This window comes from Nycticebus coucang, chromosome 6, assembly GCF_027406575.1.
Source record: "Nycticebus coucang isolate mNycCou1 chromosome 6, mNycCou1.pri, whole genome shotgun sequence".
In the NCBI taxonomy this organism is placed as follows: Eukaryota; Metazoa; Chordata; class Mammalia; order Primates; family Lorisidae; genus Nycticebus; species Nycticebus coucang.
Genome location: NC_069785.1, coordinates 23,431,040 through 23,454,744, shown reverse-complemented (window position 1 = coordinate 23,454,744; position 23,705 = coordinate 23,431,040). Strand labels below are relative to the sequence as shown.

General features: G+C 40.6%; 2 protein-coding genes across 5 annotated transcripts in view; both read right to left on the bottom strand.

Moving 5' to 3' along the window:
• The window catches only part of HEATR5A (HEAT repeat containing 5A), a 143,591-nt gene that overhangs the window by 13,897 nt on the left and 105,989 nt on the right, over window positions 1-23,705 (bottom strand). For 2 of the 4 annotated variants that reach the window (XM_053594901.1, XM_053594902.1), the window contains exons 25-32: window positions 20,610-20,791; window positions 17,653-17,721; window positions 16,418-16,597; window positions 11,202-11,424; window positions 9,279-9,527; window positions 4,016-4,143; window positions 2,042-2,189; window positions 1,324-1,596 (exon numbers count right to left, since the gene is read on the bottom strand). In XM_053594901.1, coding sequence (XP_053450876.1) covers window positions 1,324-1,596; window positions 2,042-2,189; window positions 4,016-4,143; window positions 9,279-9,527; window positions 11,202-11,424; window positions 16,418-16,597; window positions 17,653-17,721; window positions 20,610-20,791 — 1,452 coding nt within the window. Of the gene's footprint in view, window positions 1-1,323; window positions 1,597-2,041; window positions 2,190-4,015; window positions 4,144-9,278; window positions 9,528-11,193; window positions 11,425-16,417; window positions 16,598-17,652; window positions 17,722-20,609; window positions 20,792-23,705 lie in introns of those variants that run through there. The other 2 variants (XM_053594903.1, XR_008380734.1) reach the window with 2 other exon arrangements.
• Window positions 5,476-6,638, bottom strand: LOC128588220 (calmodulin-alpha-like). The gene has a single exon (XM_053594909.1). The coding sequence runs from the start codon at window positions 6,561-6,563 to the stop codon at window positions 6,114-6,116; it is 450 nt and encodes a 149-aa protein (XP_053450884.1). The 5' UTR covers window positions 6,564-6,638; the 3' UTR covers window positions 5,476-6,113.

Below are 23,705 nucleotides of genomic sequence, written 5' to 3'. Positions count from 1 at the left end.
ATCATAGCTCACAGCAACCTCCAGCTCTTGGGCTTAGGTGATTCTCTTGCCTCAGCCTCCCGAGTAGCTGGGACTACAGGGCCCACCACAACGCCTGGCTATTTTTTTGTTGCAGTTTGGCCAGGGCCGGGTTTGAACCTGCCACCCTCAGTATATGGGGATGGCGCCCTACTCACTGAGCCACAGGTGTCACCCAGATTAATAACTTTTTTCAAGAAATTTGTGGAGATCCATGCAGTACAAAATATTAAGTTTTCAAGTCCACTAAGAAGTCAAAAAGTCAGGTTTTATGTTTAAAATAAAAGTGAAGAAACTAAAGCTAAAATGGCCAATTTCATCTTCTTAGAGGCTACCCAATAAAACCTATATGAATTACCCCTAATTCTCTGCTAGTCACTTTTTCTGACTCTTTTGGTATACAACAGTGTGTAAGAACAAGGAGTATAGATTTTAATTTAAATTGAAGCTAAAGTCATGAGGTTGAAATTAAGAAAGCATATAAATTGGTCAAGACACACTTAAGGAGAAATATGCTTCCCTATAAGTACTAAATGCCTATTGTGCTAGATTTCACAATGTACACAAAATTTAATTGGAAACAAGACAAATACATCTATATATATATTTTTATATATTTAATATAATAATCAATTACAAATAATGCTTCTATTTGACAGATAAAAGCTACAAACCTACATATAAAAATAACATATGTATATACACAAAAAAACCCCCCAAAAATCACAGAACTAGAATTTTTAGGGAAGCCTGTACAGATGATATAGGCCTGGAGCTGACTTTGAAGGAGGAAAAATTTTAAGAATTAAGTCCCAGAACAAGGATGAACATGAAGCCTCTTAGTTTAGGATTCACAGACAGCAGGAATCAGGAAATGGCAGTGACTCAGCAGAGCTATATGGAGATCCTTAAATACTATGTTAAAGAGTATGGACACAATTCCAAACAGAACTGGATATGATGACAAATTTGTGTCATCACTGAGGCAGAAAAAGCCTACGAGATACTACATACCAAAAAAAAAAAAAAAGCCTAAGAGCCAGTAATTCCTAGTGACTGGTTAAAATATTGTTAATCATGGAAGAGGATATCCATTGATCGTACTTGTTGACTCTATATTTACTTTCAACCTTTTAGTAAAACAAATCACTAGAATGTAATCCTAATCTTATAGGATTAAAGATAATACCCAAATGCTTGGGTTAGCATTCACTTAATGAGAAAAAGATTAGCAATAGGCTCCATTATCTATTAAAACCATTTCTTTCCTTACATATTAGGTTAAGCGATCACATCATAGCATACCTTCAGGAGAGCACACTGCAGGAAGTTCAGAGAGAATAACCAATGCAGCTGCAACCAATCTACTCCCATCTTCTGACAGCATCTGTGGCTTTGTGGCTTTTACTCCTGGGCTCCCTGTCAGTTTAGGATTTAGTTCTGGGAGCTGTCTAACTAGAATGCATACACACAATTCTAGTGTTGCAAACACCAAAGACTTCCCAGGCACAAGTCCTCCCGTATCCTTTCCCTCTCCAAACTCTGGCAGGGTTTCCTTTTCAGCAGCCCCATCATCGACTAAAAGATAGAAATAATAGTTTAATAAATACTTTTGTGCTTGCTTTGTTTCTGGTAGATGGCAATTTAGTTAATTTCTGTTATAGGTAATACATTTAATGACTAAAGTTGTGGGTATTAAAGACTGAGCAAGAAAGTAGTTATGGAGGTTAAATATTTCTCATTTTCCCTAAGAATAGTAGTTCGGCTAATGACAATATCTAAGCCAACATGTAGAAGATTTGAAGAGAGGATTTAAATCAGCGGTTCTCAACCTGTGGGTCGCAACCCCTTTGGACTGTTGCGGCATTAGGAAGGTTGAGAACCACTGATTTAAAGCCATGCCTAGACACATTTCATTTGTACCATACAAAATAGAGTATCAAAACCACACAGATACATTAAATAATACTTTAAAAAATAACAACGCTATATGGTTAATTTGGCATTAAGTGTTAACATTTACCTTCTGCACTGCGTCTTTTCTCCCTCACGTGTTCTTGAGCTGCACAGATAATCTGTCTTACCACTTCAAGTGAAGCTAATTGAATGGAAGGTGATTCTCTGGTCAAAATCACTCTATGTAGTACATTTAGCAACTCGATACCCAAGTCCTGTCACAGAAAACATGTGAGGGAAACTGTTTTGGTAAAAAATATCAATGTTAAATGCCATGACAAAATTCAGAAAAAACAAATTAGTAATATAAAATAAAGATGTTAGTGCAGTGAAGTTATCTGACACTTGTTCCATTTTAAACCAATTCCAGATTATTTTTTGTCAAAATGACAAAAGATCATTTTCACACAGGTACGCTAAACTGGGAAAACAGAAAAAAATTATTTCTAAGACAACATCTGATTATTTGGCTAAAATAATGCAAAGGGTAACATGTAGATACCTAGATTTTTTTTTTTTTTTTTTTTGAGACAGAGCCTCAAGCTATCGCCATGGGTAGATAGCTGTGGCGTCACAGCTCACAGCAACCTCCAACTCCTGGGCTCAAGCAATTCTCCTGTCTCAGCCTCCCAAGTAGCTGGGACTACAGGCGCCCACCTCAAGGCCCGGCTATTTTTTTGTTGCAGCCGTCATTGTTGTTTGGTGGGCCCAGGCTGGATTTGAACCCGCCAGCTCAGGTGTATGTGGCTGGCGCCTTAGCGGCTTGAGCCACAATATTTGTTTTAATATATGGAGAAAATAAATAAGCACAAAGAGTTAAAGATTTTTTTTTTTTTTTTTGGCTGGGGCTGGGTTTGAACCTGCCACCTCTGGCATATGGGATCGGCACCCTACTCCTTGAGCCACAGGCACCACCAGAGTTTAAGATTTATTTAAGTCCAATCCAAGTTGGGTAGGAACCTGATGTGTTTTTTTTTTTTTTTTTTTTTGGCCGGGGCTGGGTTTGAACCTACCACCTCCGGTGTATGGGGCCAGCGCCCTACTCCTTTGAGCCACAGGCGCCGCCCAGGAACCTGTTTTAAACCTAATAAATGTTAGTGTTTATAGTATAGTCTATGTAGAGAAGAAATTATACTACCCATTTATCTTACCACCAAAGAGTCAACAGTAAGAATGACATACTAGATTAAACATGACATTAAGACCATCTGTTCATGTGTATACTTGCTCTTTTTATTTGGGGACAGGGACAGAGTCTCACTTTGTTGTCCAGGCTAGAGTACCCATGGCATCATAGCTTACAGCAACTTCAAACTTTTGGGATCAGACTCTTGCTTCAGACTCCTAAGTAGCTGGGACTACAGGCCTCTACCACCATGTCTGGCTAATTTTTCTATTTTTAGTCTCACTCTTCCTCAGGCTGGTCTCGAGCTCCTGATCTCAAGTGATCCACTGTGGTTGGCCTGCATACTTGCTCTTGAGAAAAGCAGTCAAAGGAAGCACCATACTTTATACAGCAATCCTTTTACTATGGCCACAAATGAGTCAGACCTTAGTGCCTAACTCCATCTATAGGCTAGTCAGCCATTTCTTGGAGTGGACCTAAGGGAGAACTCAGCCAAAAAGAATACTTTGCAATGAATAGTAATCACACAAACCAATCAGACTCTCTTGGGGAAATGGAATGTAAGTTACAGACATACAGACATACAAAGAAAAGGATGCACAAAAACAAAAAGAGACAAAGAAATGAATGCCATATATAACTAGTGGCTAATGTTCTGGATAATGTAATATAGAGCTTCCCCATCATTGCAGAAAAAAGCAGAGATGGAATGTGGTGGTCAGAGGCTGATTGCTCCTGGGTTACCACATGTGTTGATGGCATTCTGGATCACAAGGCCTAGCTGTACAGCTGTCTAGTTTTTTGTTTTCTTTTTTTTTTTAAATTTGTGTTCACATTGTTTTCATTGTAGTAACCTAAACATGATTCTGTTCCTTAATGTCTAGAGAAGCTTTACAAAACCCCCCAAGAAATCACCTGATCACTGCCAATTTTAGATCTGGGCCAAGGAACATCCAGAAGTGCCTGCAATGCATTTAAACAGGCAGTAATGCTTTCCATGGTTGCATCTGAGCGTAAAGAACACAGAAATTCCACACTGATTCCTGTGGAAAGCAAAAAAGAGGAGGGTTTATTGAGATTCTTTATTTAATAATTAATTTTCTACTTTTTAATTTTTTTCTGTTTAGCAGTCCTGGGTCATGTTTGAACCCACCATCCCTGGTATATGGGGCTGGCGCTCTAAACACTGAGCTATGGGCACCCAGCCGATAGTTAATCTTCTATTTTGACAAGATGTATACATAAGCTTAGCAAAAATGTCATGCAAATAAATCACAATGAATTTAAGACTCTAGACAGTTAAGTGATACGACACGTCTTTAATAGTTTATTTTTATCTACAATATACAAATAACCACAACTGGGCTTGTACACTAGTTGCTTAGTTGCTGTGAAACATTTCAAAGATGTAAAAATTGCAATAAAATTGTACCAGAGAACTTCACATGCAGAGTTTTTTTTTTTTTTTTATATATTTTTTTGTAGAGACAGAGTTTCACTTTATTGCCCTCGGTAGAGTGCTGTGGCGTCACACAGCTCACAGCAACCTCCAACTCCTGGGCTTAGGCGATTCTCCTGCCTCAGCCTCCCGAGTAGCTGGGACCACAGGTGCCCGCCACAACGCCCGCCCGTCTATTTTTTTTGTTGCAGTTTGGCCGGGGCTGGGTATGAACCCGCCACCCTCGGTATATGGGGCCGGCACCCTGCTCACTGAGCCACAGGCGCCGCCCCACGTGCAGAGTTTTATAACTTTATTTTATTTTTTTGAGAGTTTCACTATGGCGCTCTCAATAGAGCGCTGTGGAATCACAGCTCACAGCAACCTCAAACTCTTGGGCTTAGGTGATTCTCTTGCCTTAGCCTCCCAAGTAGCTAGGACTGCAGGCGCCCACCACAACACCCAGCTATTTTTTGTCATAGTTGTTACTGTTTAGCTGGCCCAGGGTGGGTTCTAACCAGTGTATGTGGCTGGTGCCCTAACCACCGAGCTATGGGAGCTGAGCCTATAATTTTATTTTGTCTATAATTGAGTGATTATCATGTACCAGGCAGTATGCTTTATGCATATGTCATTCTATTACATACTCAAAATACCTGATAAAGTAAGCACAATTATTACTACTCCATTTTATTTTATTGAGACAGAGCCTCAAGCTATTGCCCTGGGTAGAGTGCTGTGGCATCACAGCTCACAGCAACCTCCAACTCCTGGGCTTAAGCGATTCTCTTGCCTCAGCCTCCCAAGTAGCTGGAGCTATAGGCACCCGCCACAATACCTGGCTAGTTTTTCGCTGTAGTTGTCATTGTTGTTTGGCAGGTCCGGGCTGGATTTGAACCCGCCAGCTCTGGTGTTACGTGGCTGGCGCTGAGCCCAATTTTATTTTATTTTTTTTTGGGTAAATTGTAATTTTTTTATTGGAAAACAAATACACAACTTGGAATGGATTTGAGGCAAATTGTGCCATAAGCAGATTTTCTTTAAGTGGCTAAACAAAGTTTAAAAGCAAGTAACAATAAAAGAAAATGTTTCTGGTACAGGACCAGCAGTACAAAAAAAAAAAAATAGCGTACAAGTACCTGGATAATACACCCGTTTTGCAATAGTGCAAACTTTTAAGTACATATTGTTGACTGTCCATAGTCCACGCAGAGTTACAACTCCACATTTCAACAACATGCTGACAGTTCCTAAAAAAAACTACTTTAAAAAAAGGCATAACCCAGATGTTCCCTCATTTGACCAACTCCATCTAAGTTTAGATGTGCAGAAGGTCTTAGATATATCCAGAGTAAGCCACATGCAACATGTTACTTGATCAATTTTCTAAAATAAGGTTTCAGGACAATGACAGTAAGATAAGGATAAGGGAAGAAAACATGGAGGAATGAAGTCCTAATTACTATACATGCATATTTTTTTGACAGTAGTGAGAAACCTTTTACAGGTAAGTTACAAAGAAAAGGAAAATAAACAATTTTGTACAAGAAATTTAACACATTCTGTACAATGTCTTCACTTTGCTATCATCATTTGTACAAACTCTTCATAGTTTACTTGACCATCACCATCAATATCTGCTTCCCTGATCATTTCGTCAACCTCTTCATCTGTTAACATCTCTCCAAGGTTTGTCATCACATGGCGAAGCTCTGCTGCACTGATATAGCCATTCCCATCCTTATCAAACACACGGAATGCTTCCCTAATTTCTTCTTCACTGTCTCTGTCTTTCATTTTTCTTGCCATCATTGTCAGAAATTCAGGGAAGTCAATTGTGCCATTACCACCAGCATCTACTTCATTAATCATGTCCTGTAACTCTGCTTCTGTGGGATTCTGTCCAAGAGACCTCATTACAGTTTCCAATTTCTTTGTTGTTATAGTTCCATCACCATCCTTGTCAAATAGTGAAAAAGCTTCTTTGAATTCTGCAATCTGCTCTTCAGTCAATTGGTCAGCCATGCTGCAAACGCTACCGGTTTCCGACACGCCACCACACGACCACTCCAATTTTATTTTTATTTATTTATTTTTTGGAGATAGAGTCTCCCTGCGCCCTCGGTACAGTGCTGTGGCGTAATAGCTCACAGAAACCTCCAACTTTTGGGCTCAAGCAATTCTCTTGCCTCAGACTCCGAAGTAGCTGGGACTACAGGCGTCCACCACAATGCCCAGCTATTTTTTGTTGCAGTTATCATTGTTGTGTAGCTGACCAGGGTTTGAACCTGCCAGCCTCGGTGTATGTGGCTGGCACTGCAATCACTGTGCTATGGGTGCCGAGCCTACTACTCAATTTTAGACAGACAAGTAAGTACATATAACTTACGTTATTTATTTATTTCCTTCCTTATTAGTTTAGAGACAGAGTCTCACTTTGTTGCCCTGGGTGGAGTGCCCTGGCATTACCATAGCTCACAGCAACCTCAAACTTCTTGGCTCAAGCAATCCTCTTGCCTCAGCCTCCGGAGTAGCTGGGATTACAGGCATATGCCACAACGCCCAGCTAGTTTTTTTATTCTTAGACGAGATGGGGGTCTCTCTCTTGCTCAGGCTAGTCTTGAACTCCTGAGCTCAAGCAATCCACCTGCCTTAGCCTTCTAGAGTGCTAGGTATGAGCCGCCATGCCTGGTTGCAATTTATTTATTTATATTTGTATTCAACAAATACTTGTGAGTTTGAATTTAATTTTTTTAAGGTCAGTCATAACACCATGGCATCAAGAATTTGAACTCAGGTAGTTAAACTTAATACCTTATAACTCTATAATCCTTCATTCTATAAGCTTGTTTTCAAAAAGCTGTCATCTTAAGGCAACTGAAAACAAATTTTTTTTGGGAGACAGAGTCTTACTTTGTTGTCCTTGGTAGAGGGCCGTGGTGTCACATCTCATAGCAACCTCAACCTCTTGGGCTCAAGCGATTCTCTTGTGTCAGCCTTCCAAGTAGCTAGGACTACAGGCACCCGCCACAATACCCGGCTATTTTAAAGACGAGGTCTCGCTCTGACTCAGGATGGTCTTGAACCTGTGAGCTCAGGCAATCCAACCACCTCAGCTTTCCAGAGTGCTAGTATTACAGGCATGAGACACTATGCCCAGCCTACACATTTTTAATATACTGAATGATAATAGGAATCTAGTCATGTCTAGCTTGGGAGTGGATAATAATAGAAATTCTATGACCCATAAATTGAATATATTCTTTTGCCTTTATAAGCTTTATATTTCATTTAGTCAATAATTTCTTTATAGGTAATGATCTTGTAGTTTATTTCCTTGGAACTAGGTTAAATATGAAAAACCAATTATAGCACCATATTATCTTAGGAAGATACTTCATTTTATTATTATTATTTTTTTTTTGTAGAGACAGAGTCTCACTGTACCGCCCTGGGTAGAGTGCCGTGGCGTCACATGGCTCACAGCAACCTCCAACTCTTGGGCCTACGCGATTCTCCTGCCTCAGTCTCCCGAGCAGCTGGGACTACAGGCGCCAGTCACAACGCCTGGCTATTTTTTTGTTGCAGTTTGGCCGGGGCTGGGCTTGAACCCGCCACCCTCGGCATATGGGGCCGGCACCCCACTCACTGAGCCACAGGCGCCACCCGATACTTCACTTTAAAATATAAAGTTTCAGGAAGGTTAAAAAAATGGGTTAAATGTCATAAATCTAAAAAATCTCAGTAATCTTTGATCTTTTATTAAATCCACTTTGTAGAATCTTGCAATCCTTAAGAACAAGGGGGAAACTCCACAGTATTATTTTTTCTTTATTTTTCTTTTTAGAGACAGAGTCTTACTTTGTCACCCTCAGTAGAGTGCCTGTAGTGTCACAGCTCACAGCAACCTCTAGCTCTCGGGCTTAGGCAATTCTCTTGCCTCCGCCTCCCAAGTAGCTGGGACTACAGGCACCCACCACAACGCCCGGCTATTTTTTTGTTGCAGTTTGGCCGGGGCCAGGTTTGAACCCACCACCCTTGGTATATATGGGGCTGGCAACCTACCCACTGAGCCACAGGTGCTGCCCCATTGATATTATTTTTTTATTTTTTGAGACAGAGTCTCACTATGTTGCCCTCAGTAGAGTGCTGTGATGTCACAGCTCAACCTCAAACTCAAACTCTTTTTGGGCTTACACGATTCTCTTGCCTTAGCCTCCTAAGTAGCTGGGATGACAGGTGCCTGTCACAGTGCCCGGCTATTTTTTGGTTGCACTTGTCATTGTTTGGTAGGCCAGGGCTGGGTTCAAACTTGCCAGCTCTGGTGTATGTGGCTGGCGCCCTAGCTAGCTGAGCTATAGGCACTGAGCCTGATATTATCATATATATATGTATGTATGTATGTGTGTATATATATAATGTTTATATATGCTATATATGTATGTATATGTGCTGAGAAACTTCATAAGGATCTTTTAAAAGTCATGTGGAAAGAGCCTTCTCCTACAAATCCATAATTTATTTGATTTTATTCTTAGGTCAACTTGTAATAGGGTTCTAGACTTAAACTAATAACATCTGTCATATACATCTGGTACATAAGTTTACCCAGTATACATGTCAAGGCAGTCGCTAACACCTAAGAAAGAATAAAGTGACAGCCCCCAAGAGGAAACAGGCCGTGAGGCAAAATTTAATAATAATCCCCTGTAAGTTAAGCTTGTAAGCTCTTTTACTGACCTAAAATAAGATGAAACCTATCAGTGTAGACATCCTCTGGGGACTTTACTGTAGTCCCAGATGATGACCCCTGACACATGGAAGTTGGTGTTACCGGCCTCGAGAGATCAGATGCTCCTTCATCTGGGTCAGCAACAACGAAGCCTGTGCTTGTAAGCCACAATGCTGTAGCATGGAGGATATGTGCCCAGGAGTTATAATAATGCCACTTTGCATTTTCACTAGTCTCTGCTGTGTAGAAAGCACCACCTACCAAAAAAAGGAAGCAAATAGTTTCAGAAGGAATAAAATAACAGATTAGTTTTCTCCTAAGATATAGACCCTTTCTATCACTCTGAAAGTTGCTTTGCACCCTCTTCTTCAGTAAGTCCTCTACACCTGTAGGTAACTAATCTTGATTTTTATCAGCATACATTAGTTTTGCCTATTCTTAGATTTCATCTAAATGGAATCATTTATATAATATATATTCATTTGTGCCTGACTTTTTATGGCCTAACAATGTTTTCAGAGATTCATTCATGCTGCTATGTTAACAATACTTTGTTATCAATGTTTTTATTTCTTCTAAGAGTACAACTGTTGGTTTATAAGGCTGATTTACCTTTTACTTGTAAAAAATCTGCCAACTAATTCTTAAGCTTTTATAATTCAGTAACACACAAAATACGTTGAGAACATATATGCATACGTGTTTAAAATAAATACCAAGAGCCATTTACCCACTTCCAAGACCGACGGTAAAATTTTGCCTTCTTTTCTTTTCTTTCTTTTTGTTTTTTTGAGACGGAGTCTCCCTCCGTCACTCTGGGTAGAGTGCCATGGCGTTATAGCTCACAGCAACCTTAAACTCTTGGCTCAAGAGAATCTCTTGCCTCAGCCTCCCAAAAAGCAGGGACTACAGGTGCCTGCCACAATGTCTGGCTAGTTTTCTATTTTTTTTGTAGAGATTTCACTCTGGCTCAGGTTAATTTCAAACTCCTGAGCTCAAGCAATCAACCTGCCTTGGTCTCCCAGAGTGCTAGGATTACAGGCGTGAGTTACTGCAGCTACTTGGGAGGCTGAGACAGAGAATTGCTTAAGCCCGGGAGTTGAAGGTTGCTGTGAGCTGTGATGCCATAGCATTCCACCCAGGACAACAGCTTGAGGCTCTGTCTCAAAAACAAACAAACAAAAACCAAAAAGGAAGTGGGTAGCAAATAACTAATCCATAATGTACAGTATTAGTAAACAAACTTTAAAAATTAGATCCCTATTCTCATTCCATGCATGTAAAGTAAATTGCACTTCTACTAAAAGGTCAAAATTCCACTTTTGCAAAAGGCGAAACTGTAAAGGTTAGATAGATCTTTATGGTCTTAAGGAAAAAATGTATCAGGTAATATACATAAACACAAATCATAAATGACTGATTACATTAGTTTTAAAAGGTAAAAAGAAGGACAGGCTACATACTGGGAGAAAATTTATCAAATTATGTACATAAAAGGTTGCTGAATCAGTAAGAAACTGACAAGCACCAAATAGCAAATGGGCAGATACTTTGATTTGATTATGTACTGAAGAAGCAACTTAGGCCAGTTGCAGCGGGTCAGGCCTGTAATCCCAGTACTCTGGAGGCCAATGAGCGAGAACTGTTTGAGGCCAGGAGTTCAACAACAACATAGTAGGACCACTGTCTGTATAAAAAAAAACAAACTTGTTATAACCCTTTTAGAGTGTACTTTGGCAATAACTTGCGTGGTAAGACGTGAATACCTTATGATCTGGTGACTGAACTTCTGTGGATCTACCCTAAATCAGTTTGAGCATGCTCATCCTGTGAGTGAAAAATACTCTGAGAATGTTACCTGTTAAAGAAGAAATTTTGAAAATATAGGTTACTGTTTCTTGAGAAATTATCTAAATATTTTACCTCCTTACCCTCAGAAGGAAGTTGGGAGGCAAATTCTGAAGGCAAAGTTAAGAGAGCAAAATCCTGAAGTGCAGCAAGCCAGAGTCTGCTTAGTGTGCCAAGATCTGTGTAGACTAACTCAAGCAGTCCGTCTGAGGCATAGGATCCATTTCTGACACTTTCTTCTAAACAGGTGGTAGTCTTCAAAGATTGTTTCTGGTTTTTATGTCTTTGTATAGCAATTACATAGACCTGTTAAAGGTTAATTTAAAAACAGGAAAATCTGCTGAACAGTACCATAATAATTTACATTTTCCCAAAGAGTCAGAATTACCTTGGAGCATATTGGACTTGAAATGCACAGTGATACATGGCCAGGTGTGGTGGCTCACATCTATGATCCTAGCACTCTGGGAGGCAGAAGCAGGTGGATTTTGTTGAGCTCATGGATTCGAGAGCAGCCTTACCAAGAGCGAGACCCCTTCTCTAAAAATACCCAGGCATTGTGACAAGCACCTGTAGTCCCAGCTATTTGGGAGGCTGAGGCAAGAGAATCACTTAAGGCCAGGAGTTGGAGGTTGCTGTGAGCTGTGAGGCCATAGCACTCTACTGAGTGCGATAAACTGAGACTCTGTCTCTAAAAAAGTAAAATAAAATAATTTAAATCTCTGTGGCCCTTGCTTAAGCCCATTACCTCTTCCTATTCTTTCCTCAATAAAGATAAATAATAACTAAAATATTTTATGTAATACAGGTCCATAATCCCTTTTCTAAAATCCTTGGAGCAAATGTATTTGGAATTTGGAATTTGGGGGATTTTAGAAAAGTAATGCAGTACATATTTAATGTATCCATCTACAATATCTGGGGCTATACCACAGAATCTGTAATCCAGTACATTAATATTAGATATTTAATCTATGGTAGTTTGAATATTCACACTGTGTATATAGACTGTAAATAACCTCACTTGAGTTTAGTCATTTTTGCCCCCAGATTAGGTTGCCATAGTACATTTTATCTGCGCTTTTTGGATTTTAGAGTTGTAGATAAAGGAATAGTACATGTTATATACTATGTTGAGGATTTTAATATTTTAAAGTCCTTATTAAGTCTATTTATGTTTACTTTTTGTAGTGACTTAGTCATAAGTTTTAGGGGCTGTTTGTTTGCTTATTTTTTGAGACAGACTCTTACTCTGTTGCCCTAAGTAGAGTGCAGTGGCATCATAGTTCACACCAACCTCAAACTCTTGGGCTCAAGCGATCCCACGTAGCTGAGATTATAGGCACTGACTACAACCCCTGAGCCTCCTACGTAGCTGAGATTATAGGCACTGACTACAACCCCTGGCTAGTTTTTCTATTTTTAGTGGAAATGGGGTGTTGTTCTTTTTTCTTTTTTTTTTTGAGACACAGCCTCAAGATGTTGCCCTGGGTAGAATACCCTAGCATTTCAGCTCACAGCCACCTCCAACTCCTGGCCTTAAGCAATTCTCTTGCCTCAGCCTCCCAAGTAGCTGGGACCACAGGTACCGGCCACAACACCCAGCTATTTTTTTTTTTTTTTTTTTTGTAGAGACAGAGTCTCACTTTACGGCCCTCGGTAGAGTGCCGTGGCCTCACACAGCTCACAGCAACCTCCAACTCCTGGGCTTAAGCGATTCTCCTGCCTCAGCCTCCCGAGCAGCTGGGACTACAGGCGCCCACCACAACGCCCGGCTATTTTTTGGTTGCAGTTCGGCCGGGGCCGGGTTTGAACCCGCCACCCTCGGTATATGGGGCGGGCGCCTTACTGACTGAGCCACAGGCGCCGCCCCAGCTATTTTTTTTTTGGTTGTAGTTGTCATCGTTGTTTGGCAGGCCCGGGCTGGATTCAAACCCACCAGCTCTGGTGTATGTGTCTGGCGCCTTAGCTGCCTGAGCTACAGGCGCCAAACTGGAGTGTTGCTCTTGCTCAGGCTGGTGTCAAACTCCTGAGCTCAGCAGTCCACTTGCCTCAGCCTCCCAAAGTGCTAGGATTACAGGCATGAGCCACCACACCTGGCTAGGAGTAAGTTTGAATAAAAATATCTTCAGTATTTTAGTTCAGAGATGGCTACCTGAAGCCATTTGTTGGGCTTATTGGACCATCATGAGGCTTCATGAGAAACAGTAACATGATCAATTATTTATAGATGCTGTGGTCACAAATGTACAAAGTGCCAACATACTTAACCAGGTATTTGTTATCCTTCATGCATATCATTGAAAGTAGTATTTTTAGCTCTTTCTACCCCAGTTCTGTGCGTGTAATTGCACCTGTACGCCTTTTTTTTTTTGAGACAAAGTCTTACTTTGTCACTGTCAGTAGAATGCTGTGGTGTCACAGCTCACAGCAACCTCAAACTCTTGGGCTCAAGCAATTCTCTTGCCTCAGCCTCCCAAGTAGCTGGGACTACACATGCCCGCAGAATGCCCGACTATTTTTTTTTTTTTTTTTGGTTTTTGGCCAGGGCTAGGTTTGAACCCGCCACCTCCGGCATATGGGACCGGTGCCCTACTCCTTAAGCCACAGGCACCACCCCTGACTATTTTTTTGTTGCTGTTTGGCTGGGGCTGGGTTTGAACCCACCACCATTGGTATATGGGGCTGACACCCTACCCAGTGAACTACAGGTGCCGCCCAGAGATTTAAATTATTATAAATAACACCATGTAGGCAGAATTATTTGTAAATTAATTACAGATTTTCTGCTTGCCCAGGCAAAAACATGTTTTAAAAGCATAAAGAGCAGCTTGGCACCTGTAGCTCAGTGGCTAGGGCGCCAGCCACATACACTGGAGCTGGTGGGTTCAAACCAAGCCTGGGCTTGCAAACAACAATAACAACTGCCAACTAAAAAAAAAAAAAAAAAAAAAGAAAGAAAGAAAAATAGCTAGGTGAGGTGGCAGGGGCCTGTAGTCCCAGCTACTTGGGAGACTGAGGCAAGAGAATTGTTTAAGCCCAAGAGTTTGAGGTGGTCACCTGTGACAACATGGCACTCTACTGAGGGTGACAGAATAAGACTCTGTCTCAAAAAAACAAAAAAGTATAAGGAGCCTGGTGCAGTGATGTACACCTGTCATGCCAGTAACTTGAGGCCAACAGGAGGATCTCACTTGAGCCCAGGAGTTTGAGATCAGATTGGGCAACATCGCAAGACTCCATCTCAAAAAAAAAATAGCACGAAGAATTGTTAAACATAATTAGATTAACATTATTAAATGTAGGTATTACTTCTTCTTCTTCTTTTTATTTTTTTGGAGACAGAGCCTCAAGCTGTCACCCTGGGTAGAGTGCTGTGGCATCATCGCTCACAGCAACCTCCAACTCTTGGGCTTAAGCGATTCTCTTGCCTTAGCCTCCCAAGTAGCTGGGACCACAGGTGCCCACCACAACGCCCGGCTATTTTTTGGTTGCAGCTGTCACTGTTGTTTGGTGGGCCAGGCTAAATTTGAATTCGCCAGCTCAGGTGTTACGTGGCTGGTGCCTTAGCCATTTGAGCCACAGGCACCAAGCCTGTAGGTACTTCTTAACAAAGGTTTATCAACTCTAAGTAATATAAAAATAGAATTTTAACAATATTCATGCTTAAAATAGTTCCACCGGAGGAAGTCTGTCTGAATTAACTAAGTCTGTTTAGTTAATTCTCAGCTGCAATCTGAGACTATATACATATCTGAGCTCAATCTAAGACTCTCTCTATAAATATGTGCATATATATATATATCTTCATTAAAGTGATATATAAACCACGATTCCCTGTGTTTGGTAACTGATAAAGTTGAGTGATGGGTGTATGTGGATTCATTATACAACACTATTCTATCTCCTTTTGTATATGTTTAAAGATTTCCACAGTAAATTAAAAAATGATATAGCTTTCCTCCTGCTTATAAAAGTAAATACATACAAGTTAAGCACTTTACCATAAAATTTATTTGTGGAAAATAAAATGACTGTCATTTAAAAAAAGTTATTTTGGGTAGCACCTTGGCTCAAAGGAGTAGGGTGTCAACCCATATACCGGAGGTGGGGGGTTCAAACCCGACCCTAGCCAAAAAACTGCAAGAAAAAAAAATAAATAAAAAATAAAAAAAGTTCTTTTATAAAAGAGCACTGAAAGACTAAAGTTATGTATTACAGAACTAATATACAAGAATATACAAGAATATACAGAATATACAAGCAGGGTGGCGCCTGTGGCTCAGTGAGTAGGGCGCCAGCCCCATATACGGAGGATAGCGGGTTCAAACCCAGCCCTGGCTGAACTGCAACCAAAAAATAGCTGGGCGTTGTGGCGGGCGCCTGTAGTCCCAGCTGCTCGGGAGGCTGAGGCAGGAGAATCGCAGAAGCCAAGAGCTAGAGGTTGCTGTGAGTCCTGTGACATCATGGCACTCTACCGAAGGCGGTAAAGTGAGACTGTCTCTACAAAAAAAATAAATAAATAAAAAAAGAATATACGAGCAGACCCACATTTCTAAGAATTTAGATTCTGATTTTCACTGGCTATTTTTCTAGTTTTGTTTTTTTATAAAGAGTTGAGTTCTGGGCTCAGCTCCTATAGCTCAAGAGGCTAGGTTACCAGCCACATACACCGGCAGAGCTGGCAGGTTTGAACCCAGTCTGGGCCTGTCAAAACAACAATGACAACTACAATAATAAAAATAGCCAGGCATTGTGGCAGGTGCCTGTAGTCCCAACTACTTGGGAAGCTGAGGCAAGAGAATCACTTAAGCCCAATAGCTTGAGGTTGCTATGAGCTATGAAGCCACGGCACTCTACCAAGGGCAACATAGTGAGACATCTCAAAAAACAAAACAAAAACAAACAAACAAAAAAACAAAACCAGAGCTATTGAGGTCTTGCTACATTGCCCAGGCCTGATTTGAACTCCTGGGCTCAAATAATTCTTCCACCTTAGCCTCCTGACTAGCTGGGACTATAGGCGCCTGCCACTGTGCCTGGCCTCCAGACTATAATAAAGTATCTCTGGTTCATAACTGGCCCTGCTTAATGCAGGAGCTAACAAACTATGGAAGAATCTGTAGACTACTCAGCCAATGTGTCAATTAACATAAAAATTAATCTCATGTTAGAAGTCTCCTGTTTACCTTTAAAATGGACTTATTTACATTTAATTTTAAATAGTTAATTTCACTTTATGACCTAAGGCATTTATTAACTACTCCAAAATTCCCTTGATAAATTAAGAAGTACCAACCTCTGCCCAGGCTTTTAGCACAGCTAAGATCTCCATGGTAGAAGCACTTTCATTATATAAATGACTTACAGCTTCTTTTCCAGCCTGTATTTTTGTTAATGATGAAACAAGCAACTGATGAACTCTTCGGAGATCATTAAGGTCACTTACAACTCCACTTGTTATCCAGGCACTGCAAACCTAGTTTTTTAAAAAATTAAATGTTACACTTAAAAATTATAAAAATTTCCCTTGTGAGTTCAGCAGAGCTCACCCATATCTCAGGAATCTAGCCACTATAACCATTTGCGATCAAGAATTTCAACAGAATGAGGCTGTTAATGATAGTTAAAAGCCAGCTTTTCAAAAGGGAATAAGGTCTAAGGATGAAGCAAGGAAACGAGTGCTACTAAGTATTTAACTTAAAGTTTTAGATGTTTTAATATGGGAAAATGAAGCCATAAAAATCATAATCATAAATGTTTTAATATTCAAATTAAACCTCTAGTCTTCATTATCATCATTATTATTATTTTGAGACAGAGTCTTACTTTGTTGCCCTTGGTAGAGTGCCATGGTGTCACAGCTCATAGCAACTTCCAACTCCTGGGCTTAGGCGATTCTCCTGCCTCAGCCTTCCGAGTAGCTGGCGCCCACCACAATGCCTGGCCATTTTTTTGTTGCAGTTTGGCTGGAGCCAGGTTTGAATCCACCATTCTCGGTATATGGGGCCGCGCCCTACTCACTGAGCCACAGGCACTGCCCTAGTCTTGATTATTTTATCTCGTTATTTTAAAAGTAAAAATTATGTGGCTAATGTAAGCTTAGTTAAAAGATAGAGCATTTGGCTCGGCACATGTAGCTTAGCGGCTTGGGTGCCAGCCACATACACTGAAGGTGGTGGGTTCGAGTCCAGGCCGGGCCTGACAAATAGCAATGACAGCTACAACCCCCCAAAAAATAGCTGGGTGTTGTGGTGGGCGCCTGTAGTCCCAGCTACTTGGGAGGCTGAGGCAAGAGAATCACTTAAGCCTAAGAGTTTGAGGTTGCTGTGAGCTGTGATGCCATAGCACTCTCCCGAGGCCAACATAGTGAGATTCTGTCTCAAAAAAAAAAAAAAAGAAGAAAAAGAAAAGGTAAATGGTGAGCTGAGATTCATAGTAAAACAACTATAAAGAAGAGCCTTGGTAACAAATACTAACTAGAGGATTGCTCCCTAAGATTATTTCTTAAGCTTCACCTTTTTAATCATTTACCTGACATGCTTTGGCAGTGACATCAGGTGGAGTCTCTGAAGTGAAGGCTGGTCTAAGTGCTGCTCCTACCTGGCACGAAATTATATGACTTAATTATAATACATAAATTAAATTATATCAAACATCAGTAAGTAAGATAGCCCAACTTGTCCCTCTTTGTAAGGTTATTTTATTTGTTTATAACAGGAGGTACGTATTATGGGCCCTATTATCTTTGTCCATATCTTTCTGTGTTTTTGGATAACAGCAGCCCAACTTTGTTTTTCCTTTGGGGAACCATCTCTTTAACTCTTAGTCCACATTGTTGCTTTAGAGGTAATTGCACTGCCTGGCTCCAGGGACCCATATTGGGAGGTTTTGCCAGGAATAGGAAAGGTTTTGGCAGGAATAGGAAAGAAGAATTGTCTCTTTATAAGACACTGGGTGCTAAGAAAGCCATCTTGATATCACTTGGACAGAGCAAACCTGAGAAACAATTCAGTATAGGCTCGGCGCTCATAGCTCAGTGGTTAGGGTGCTGGCCATATACACTGGGCTGGCAGGTTCAAACCCAGGCCGGGCCTGCTAAACAACAATGACAACAACAACAACAACAACAACAACAAAATAGCCAGGCGTGGTGGGTGCCTATAGTCCTAGCTACTTGGGAGGCTGAGGCAAGAGAATCGCTTAAGCCCAAGAGTTTGAGGTTGCTGTGAGCTGTGACACCACTGCACTCTACCCTGGGTATGATATAGTGAGACTCTGTCTCAAAAAAAAACAAAATAAAACCCCCAAAACAAACAATTCAGTGTAGAAGAAAACAGAGCCAACTAAGAGACTCCAAAAATAATTTTCCTTTTCTGCGGGAGTTATAATTGTATAATTACAACTAAAAATATAATAGAGTTCCCCTAAACAAAGTTGAATTTCAATACTTTATTCTAATATGACAGTTCTATGTAACTTCGATTCCTTCCTTCTGCTTTCACCCTAAGCATATGTTGGTATTATCCACTAGGAGGGGGTGACTGAGACTGCTCTGGCCTCCCTAACTGCTGGGCATCAGAAGCTGCTTCTGAATCTCAATGAGAGATACCCTTGGTTGAATGCTGCCAGAGGATTGTAAGGCAGGTGATGGTTTTGTTGTCTTCCTTGCTCAATGCACATATAATGTTTTTTTCTTTTTATGTTTAAGTCATTTTTATGTATAAAGAGGTTATATTAAAAACAATTTGTACCTTTTTTCTTTTTTTTTTATTATTGGGGAATTGCACACATAATGTTAAAAATATTACAGAATGTTGGCTTGGCGCCTGTGGCTCAAGCAGCTAAGGCGCCAGCCACATACATCTGAGCTAGTGGGTTCGAATCCAGCCTGGCCCGCCAAACAACAATGACGGCTGCAACCAAAAAATAGCCGGGTATTGTGGTGGGGGCATGTGGTCCCAGCTACTTGGGAAGCGGAGGCAGGAGAATCGCTTGAGCCCAGGAGTTGGGAGGTTGCTGTGAGCTGTGATGTCACGGTACTCTACCCAGGGTGATGGCTTGAGGCTCTGTCTCAAAAAAAAAGAAAAAAAAGTATATATATATATATATATATATCTTACAGAATGTTAAAAAAAAATTACAGAATGAGTGGAAGAAACTGGAATCATTTCCTAAGTTCAGAAAAAAAAAAGAAGGTGGTTATATATACCATTCTATTCCAGAGTAATGATTAACTGATAAAACATGCAGGTAGCCTAAATAGAATATTTAGTAGTGATTTGGTGCTATGTTGTTTTTTCAGACATTTTGTGAAGGACTTCATTACTAAAGTCCCCTATTTCCACAAATTAGCAGGAAGATTTTTCTTTTCTAAGAAGGTTTTATTTATTTTTGAGACAGAGTCTCACTATGTTGTTTTTTTTTTTTTTTTTTTTTTTTTCAGAGACAGAGTCTCACTTTGTCACCCTCAGTAGAGTGCTATGGCGTCACAGCTCACAGTAACCTCCAGTTCCTGGGCTTAGGCAATTCTCTCGCCTCAGCCTCCTGAGTAGCTGGGACTACAGGCGCCTGCCACCACACCTGGCTATTTTTTTGTTATAGTTTGGCTGGGGCTCTGTACGAACCTGCCACCCTTGGTATGTGGGGCTGGTGCCCTACTCACTGAGCCAAAGACACCACCAGAGTCTCACGATGTTGCCCTCAGTAGAGTGTCATGGTGTCACAGCTCACAGCAACTTCAAGCTCTTGGGCTCAAGACATTCTCTTGCCTCAGACTCCCTTGTAGCTGGGACTACAGGTGCCTGCCACAACACCCAGCTATTTTTTTTTATTTGTTGGTTTGTTTAGCAGGCTCAGGCCAGATTTGAACCCTGGTGCATGTGGCTGGTACCCTAACCTCTAAGCTATGGGTGCTGAGCCTTTAAGAAGGTTTTAATTATAAAACTTAACCTTTAAAGTTATAAAAGACCTGTTTTATGTACCACTTGGCTTTTACTTGAACTTTTATAAAATATTAGCTATTGTATTTATTCTTCAAACACACACATTTTCTATAATTATACTGTGGTATAGCAGCAGAGATATATACAGGCAGTCCCTGGTGGTATCCAATTTAGGATATTACCTGTACTTATTATTATTATTATTTTTTTAAATTTGCTGTTTTTATTTTATTTTATTTTTTTGTGGTTTTTTTGGCCAGGGCTGGGTTTGAACCCGCCACCTCCGGCATATGGGACCGGCGCCCTACTCCTTGAGCCACAGGCGCCGCCCTATATCACCTGTACTTATGAACAGAGGCTATTACAGGTTAATTACCTGTTCTGACTTAAGTATAAATTCAAGGTAAGAAGAAACCTATAGAACACATCTTGTTTGTAACCTGCAGATGGCCTGTGCTCATTTTTTAATAGGAGACATGCCAGTTAGTTTCACAGACTTTTTATCTGTATGTTTAACAATAAAATTCTCTAACAGAAAGTGCTTACATTGGCTTGATACTGTTCCAGAATCACATGACCTGGAAACTCTGGTTCTGGAATAGCTGCAAATCGCCGAATAACAACTAACAGTGTTTCAAGGCCAGAAAGACGGAGCTGGTCACTGTGGTCTGTGGCAGCCATAAAAGCCATGCGAATTAAGTCAGCAAGATGTAGCACCAAAAAGTCATCTATAAGATTAAAAAATACATTTGAAAGGAAGGAAAGAAAAAATTAAAAAATATCTTATTAAGAAAGACAATATGCTGGAACTAAGATTTATGTTAAGTGATAATTTCTCCTTTAACTTGATAACATACTTTCTTTCTTTTTTTTTTTTTTTGTAGAGACAGAGTCTCACTTTATCACCCTCGGTAGTGCCGTGGCGTCACACAGCTCACAGCAACCTCCAGTTCCTGGGTTTAGGCAATTCCCTTGCCTCAGCCTCCAGAGTAGCTGGGACTATCTGTAGGCGCCCACCACAACGCTCGGCTGTTTTTTTGTTGCAGTTTGGCTGCAACAAAAATATACTGCCCAGTAATATACTTTCTTTTAAGTGTCTCTGATTTTACTATTTTATTATTTATCAAATACAGACTTTACAACTGGATTTAATGCACATCGCAAATACACATAAAAAAACCATCCCAAGCAAATTATTATGTACAGGTGTTCAAACACCAAAGGCAGAATTCATATCCTTTAAGAGTGCAGATCACAATTTTGTTCAGACTCTCTGATAGAAGTAGATTAGTTGGGGTGACGCCTGTGGCTCAGTGAGTAGGGTGCCAGCCCCATATACCGAGGGTGGTGGGTTCGAACTTGGTCCTGGCCAAACTGCAACAAAAAAATAGCTGGGCCCTAACAACTGCAATCAATGTAACCTGGCTTATTGTACCCTCAATGAATCCCCAACAATAAAAAAAAAAAAAAAAAAATAGCTGGGCGTTGTGGCAGGTGCCTGTAGTCCCAGCTACTTGGGAGGCTAAGGCAAGAGAATTGCCTAAGCCTAAGAGCTGGAGGTTGCCGTGAGCTGTGACGCAGCACTCTACCGAGGGTGACAAAGTAAGACTCTGTCTCTGGGGGGGGAAAAAAAAAGCAGATTAGTTGGTACTTAGGAGACTTTGGGGTGTGATAAATTAGGAAGTTATTTATTCTCTTCACATAAAATTGAATCCAAGAAACTTAAGTGTTCCTTTAAAAAAGTTTCATGTGGCTCTTTATATGAACTAGATTATCTTCTATTTGCATATCTTATTTTTTTTTATTTTTGCATTTTTGAATGTCTTATCAAACATGCAAATGATGGAGGTATAAAAAACATTTCTAGCTACAGAAATGATAAATGAGAATTCCTTTCATTCCTATAACACATTCTTTGACATAGTAATTCTCCTAAGGAAAAATGTAAGAAAATCACTTAACAAGGTTCCAATAATAAAATGTTTAGGGGTACAACTAATTTTTACATGTACCTTGAATATATGAGAATAAATCAAAGAAGAACGTACTTATAACTCACACTAAAGATACCAACTATTAGAAAGTACCACTTAGGGGCGGCGCCTGTGGCTCAGTCGGTAAGGCGCCGGCCCCATATACCGAGCGTGACGGGTTCAAACCCGGCCCCGGCCAAACTGCAACCAAAAAATAGCCGGGTGTTGTGGCGGGCGCCTGTAGTCCCAGCTACTCGGGAGGCTGAGGCAAGAGAATCGCTTAAGCCCAGGAGTTGGAGGTTGCTGTGAGCTGTGTGAGGCCACAGCACACTCTACCGAGGGCCATAAAGTGAGACTCTGTCTCTACAAAAAAAAAAAAAAAAAAAAAAAAAAGAAAGTACCACTTACAATTTTAACTGGGAGCACAGAAATCATTAAGTATCTAAGGCATACTAATTTTATACCTGTAAGTATCTAGCACAATGCTCATCACAAATAAGAGACCTAAATGTTTGTTTAATAATAATTAAATCAGGGTGGTGCCTGTGGCTCAAGGAGTAGGGTGCCGGCCCCATATACTGGATATGGAGGGTTCAAACCTGGCCCCGGCCAAAAACTGCAAAATAAAAAAAAAAAAAAAAAAGAGTATTTCTAAGGCACTTAGAAATATGGACTGTCGGCTTGGTAGCACAGTGGTTATGGCATCAGCCATATACACCAAGGATGGCGAGTTCAAACCTGGCCTGGGACAGCTAAACAACAATGTCAACTGCAACAAAAACTAGCTGTAGTGCCAGCTACTTGGGAGGCTGAGGCAAGAGAATCACTTAAGCCCAAGAATTCAAGGTTGCTGTAAGCCGTGATGTCACAGCACTCTACCAAGGGCGACAGCTTGAGACTTTGACTCAAGAAAAAAAAAAAAATGTACTGTCTTTGAACATATGTACATAGGAACTTTAAAAAAATGAGACATTAAATCATAAACACAAACATAACTAGGTAAAAATAATAAAACTGAATAGTAAGAGTTGTCAAATGGTTTTACAATTAGGTTTGCTTTATACAGAGATAGGCTCAAATATGATCTAAGTAATATCCATGACATCAAAACAATCTATAAACAAAAATTGGCGTGAGCTATAAGCCAGAAAAGAATTTTGGGGAACTAGCTAATATACACACTATTTCCCAAAAGCAGGTTATTGTCTACAATCTTCGCTTATTTGCACACACATACCCATTAAACAAAATTTAACCATTAAAAATGTACTGTATTTAAACATTAAAAATGTACTAGCAGGGCGGCACCTGTGGCTCAAAGGAATAGGGCCCTGGCCACATATGCCGAAGGTGGTGGCTTCAAACCCAGCCCTGGCAAAAAACTGCAAAAAAAAAAAAAAAAAAAGTATTAGCAGGCAGCGCCTACAGCTCAGCGGGTAGGGCGCCGGCCCCATATACTGAGGGTGGCGGATTCAAACCCGGCCATGGCCCAACTACAACAAAAAAATAGCCTGGCGTTGTGGCGGGCACCTAAAGTTCCAGCTACTCGGGAGGCTGAGGCAAGAGACTCGCCTAAGCCCAGAAGTTGGAGGTTGCTGTGAGCAGTGTGACGCCACGGCACTCTACAAAGGGCGATAAAATAAGACACTGTCTCTACAAAAAAAAAAAG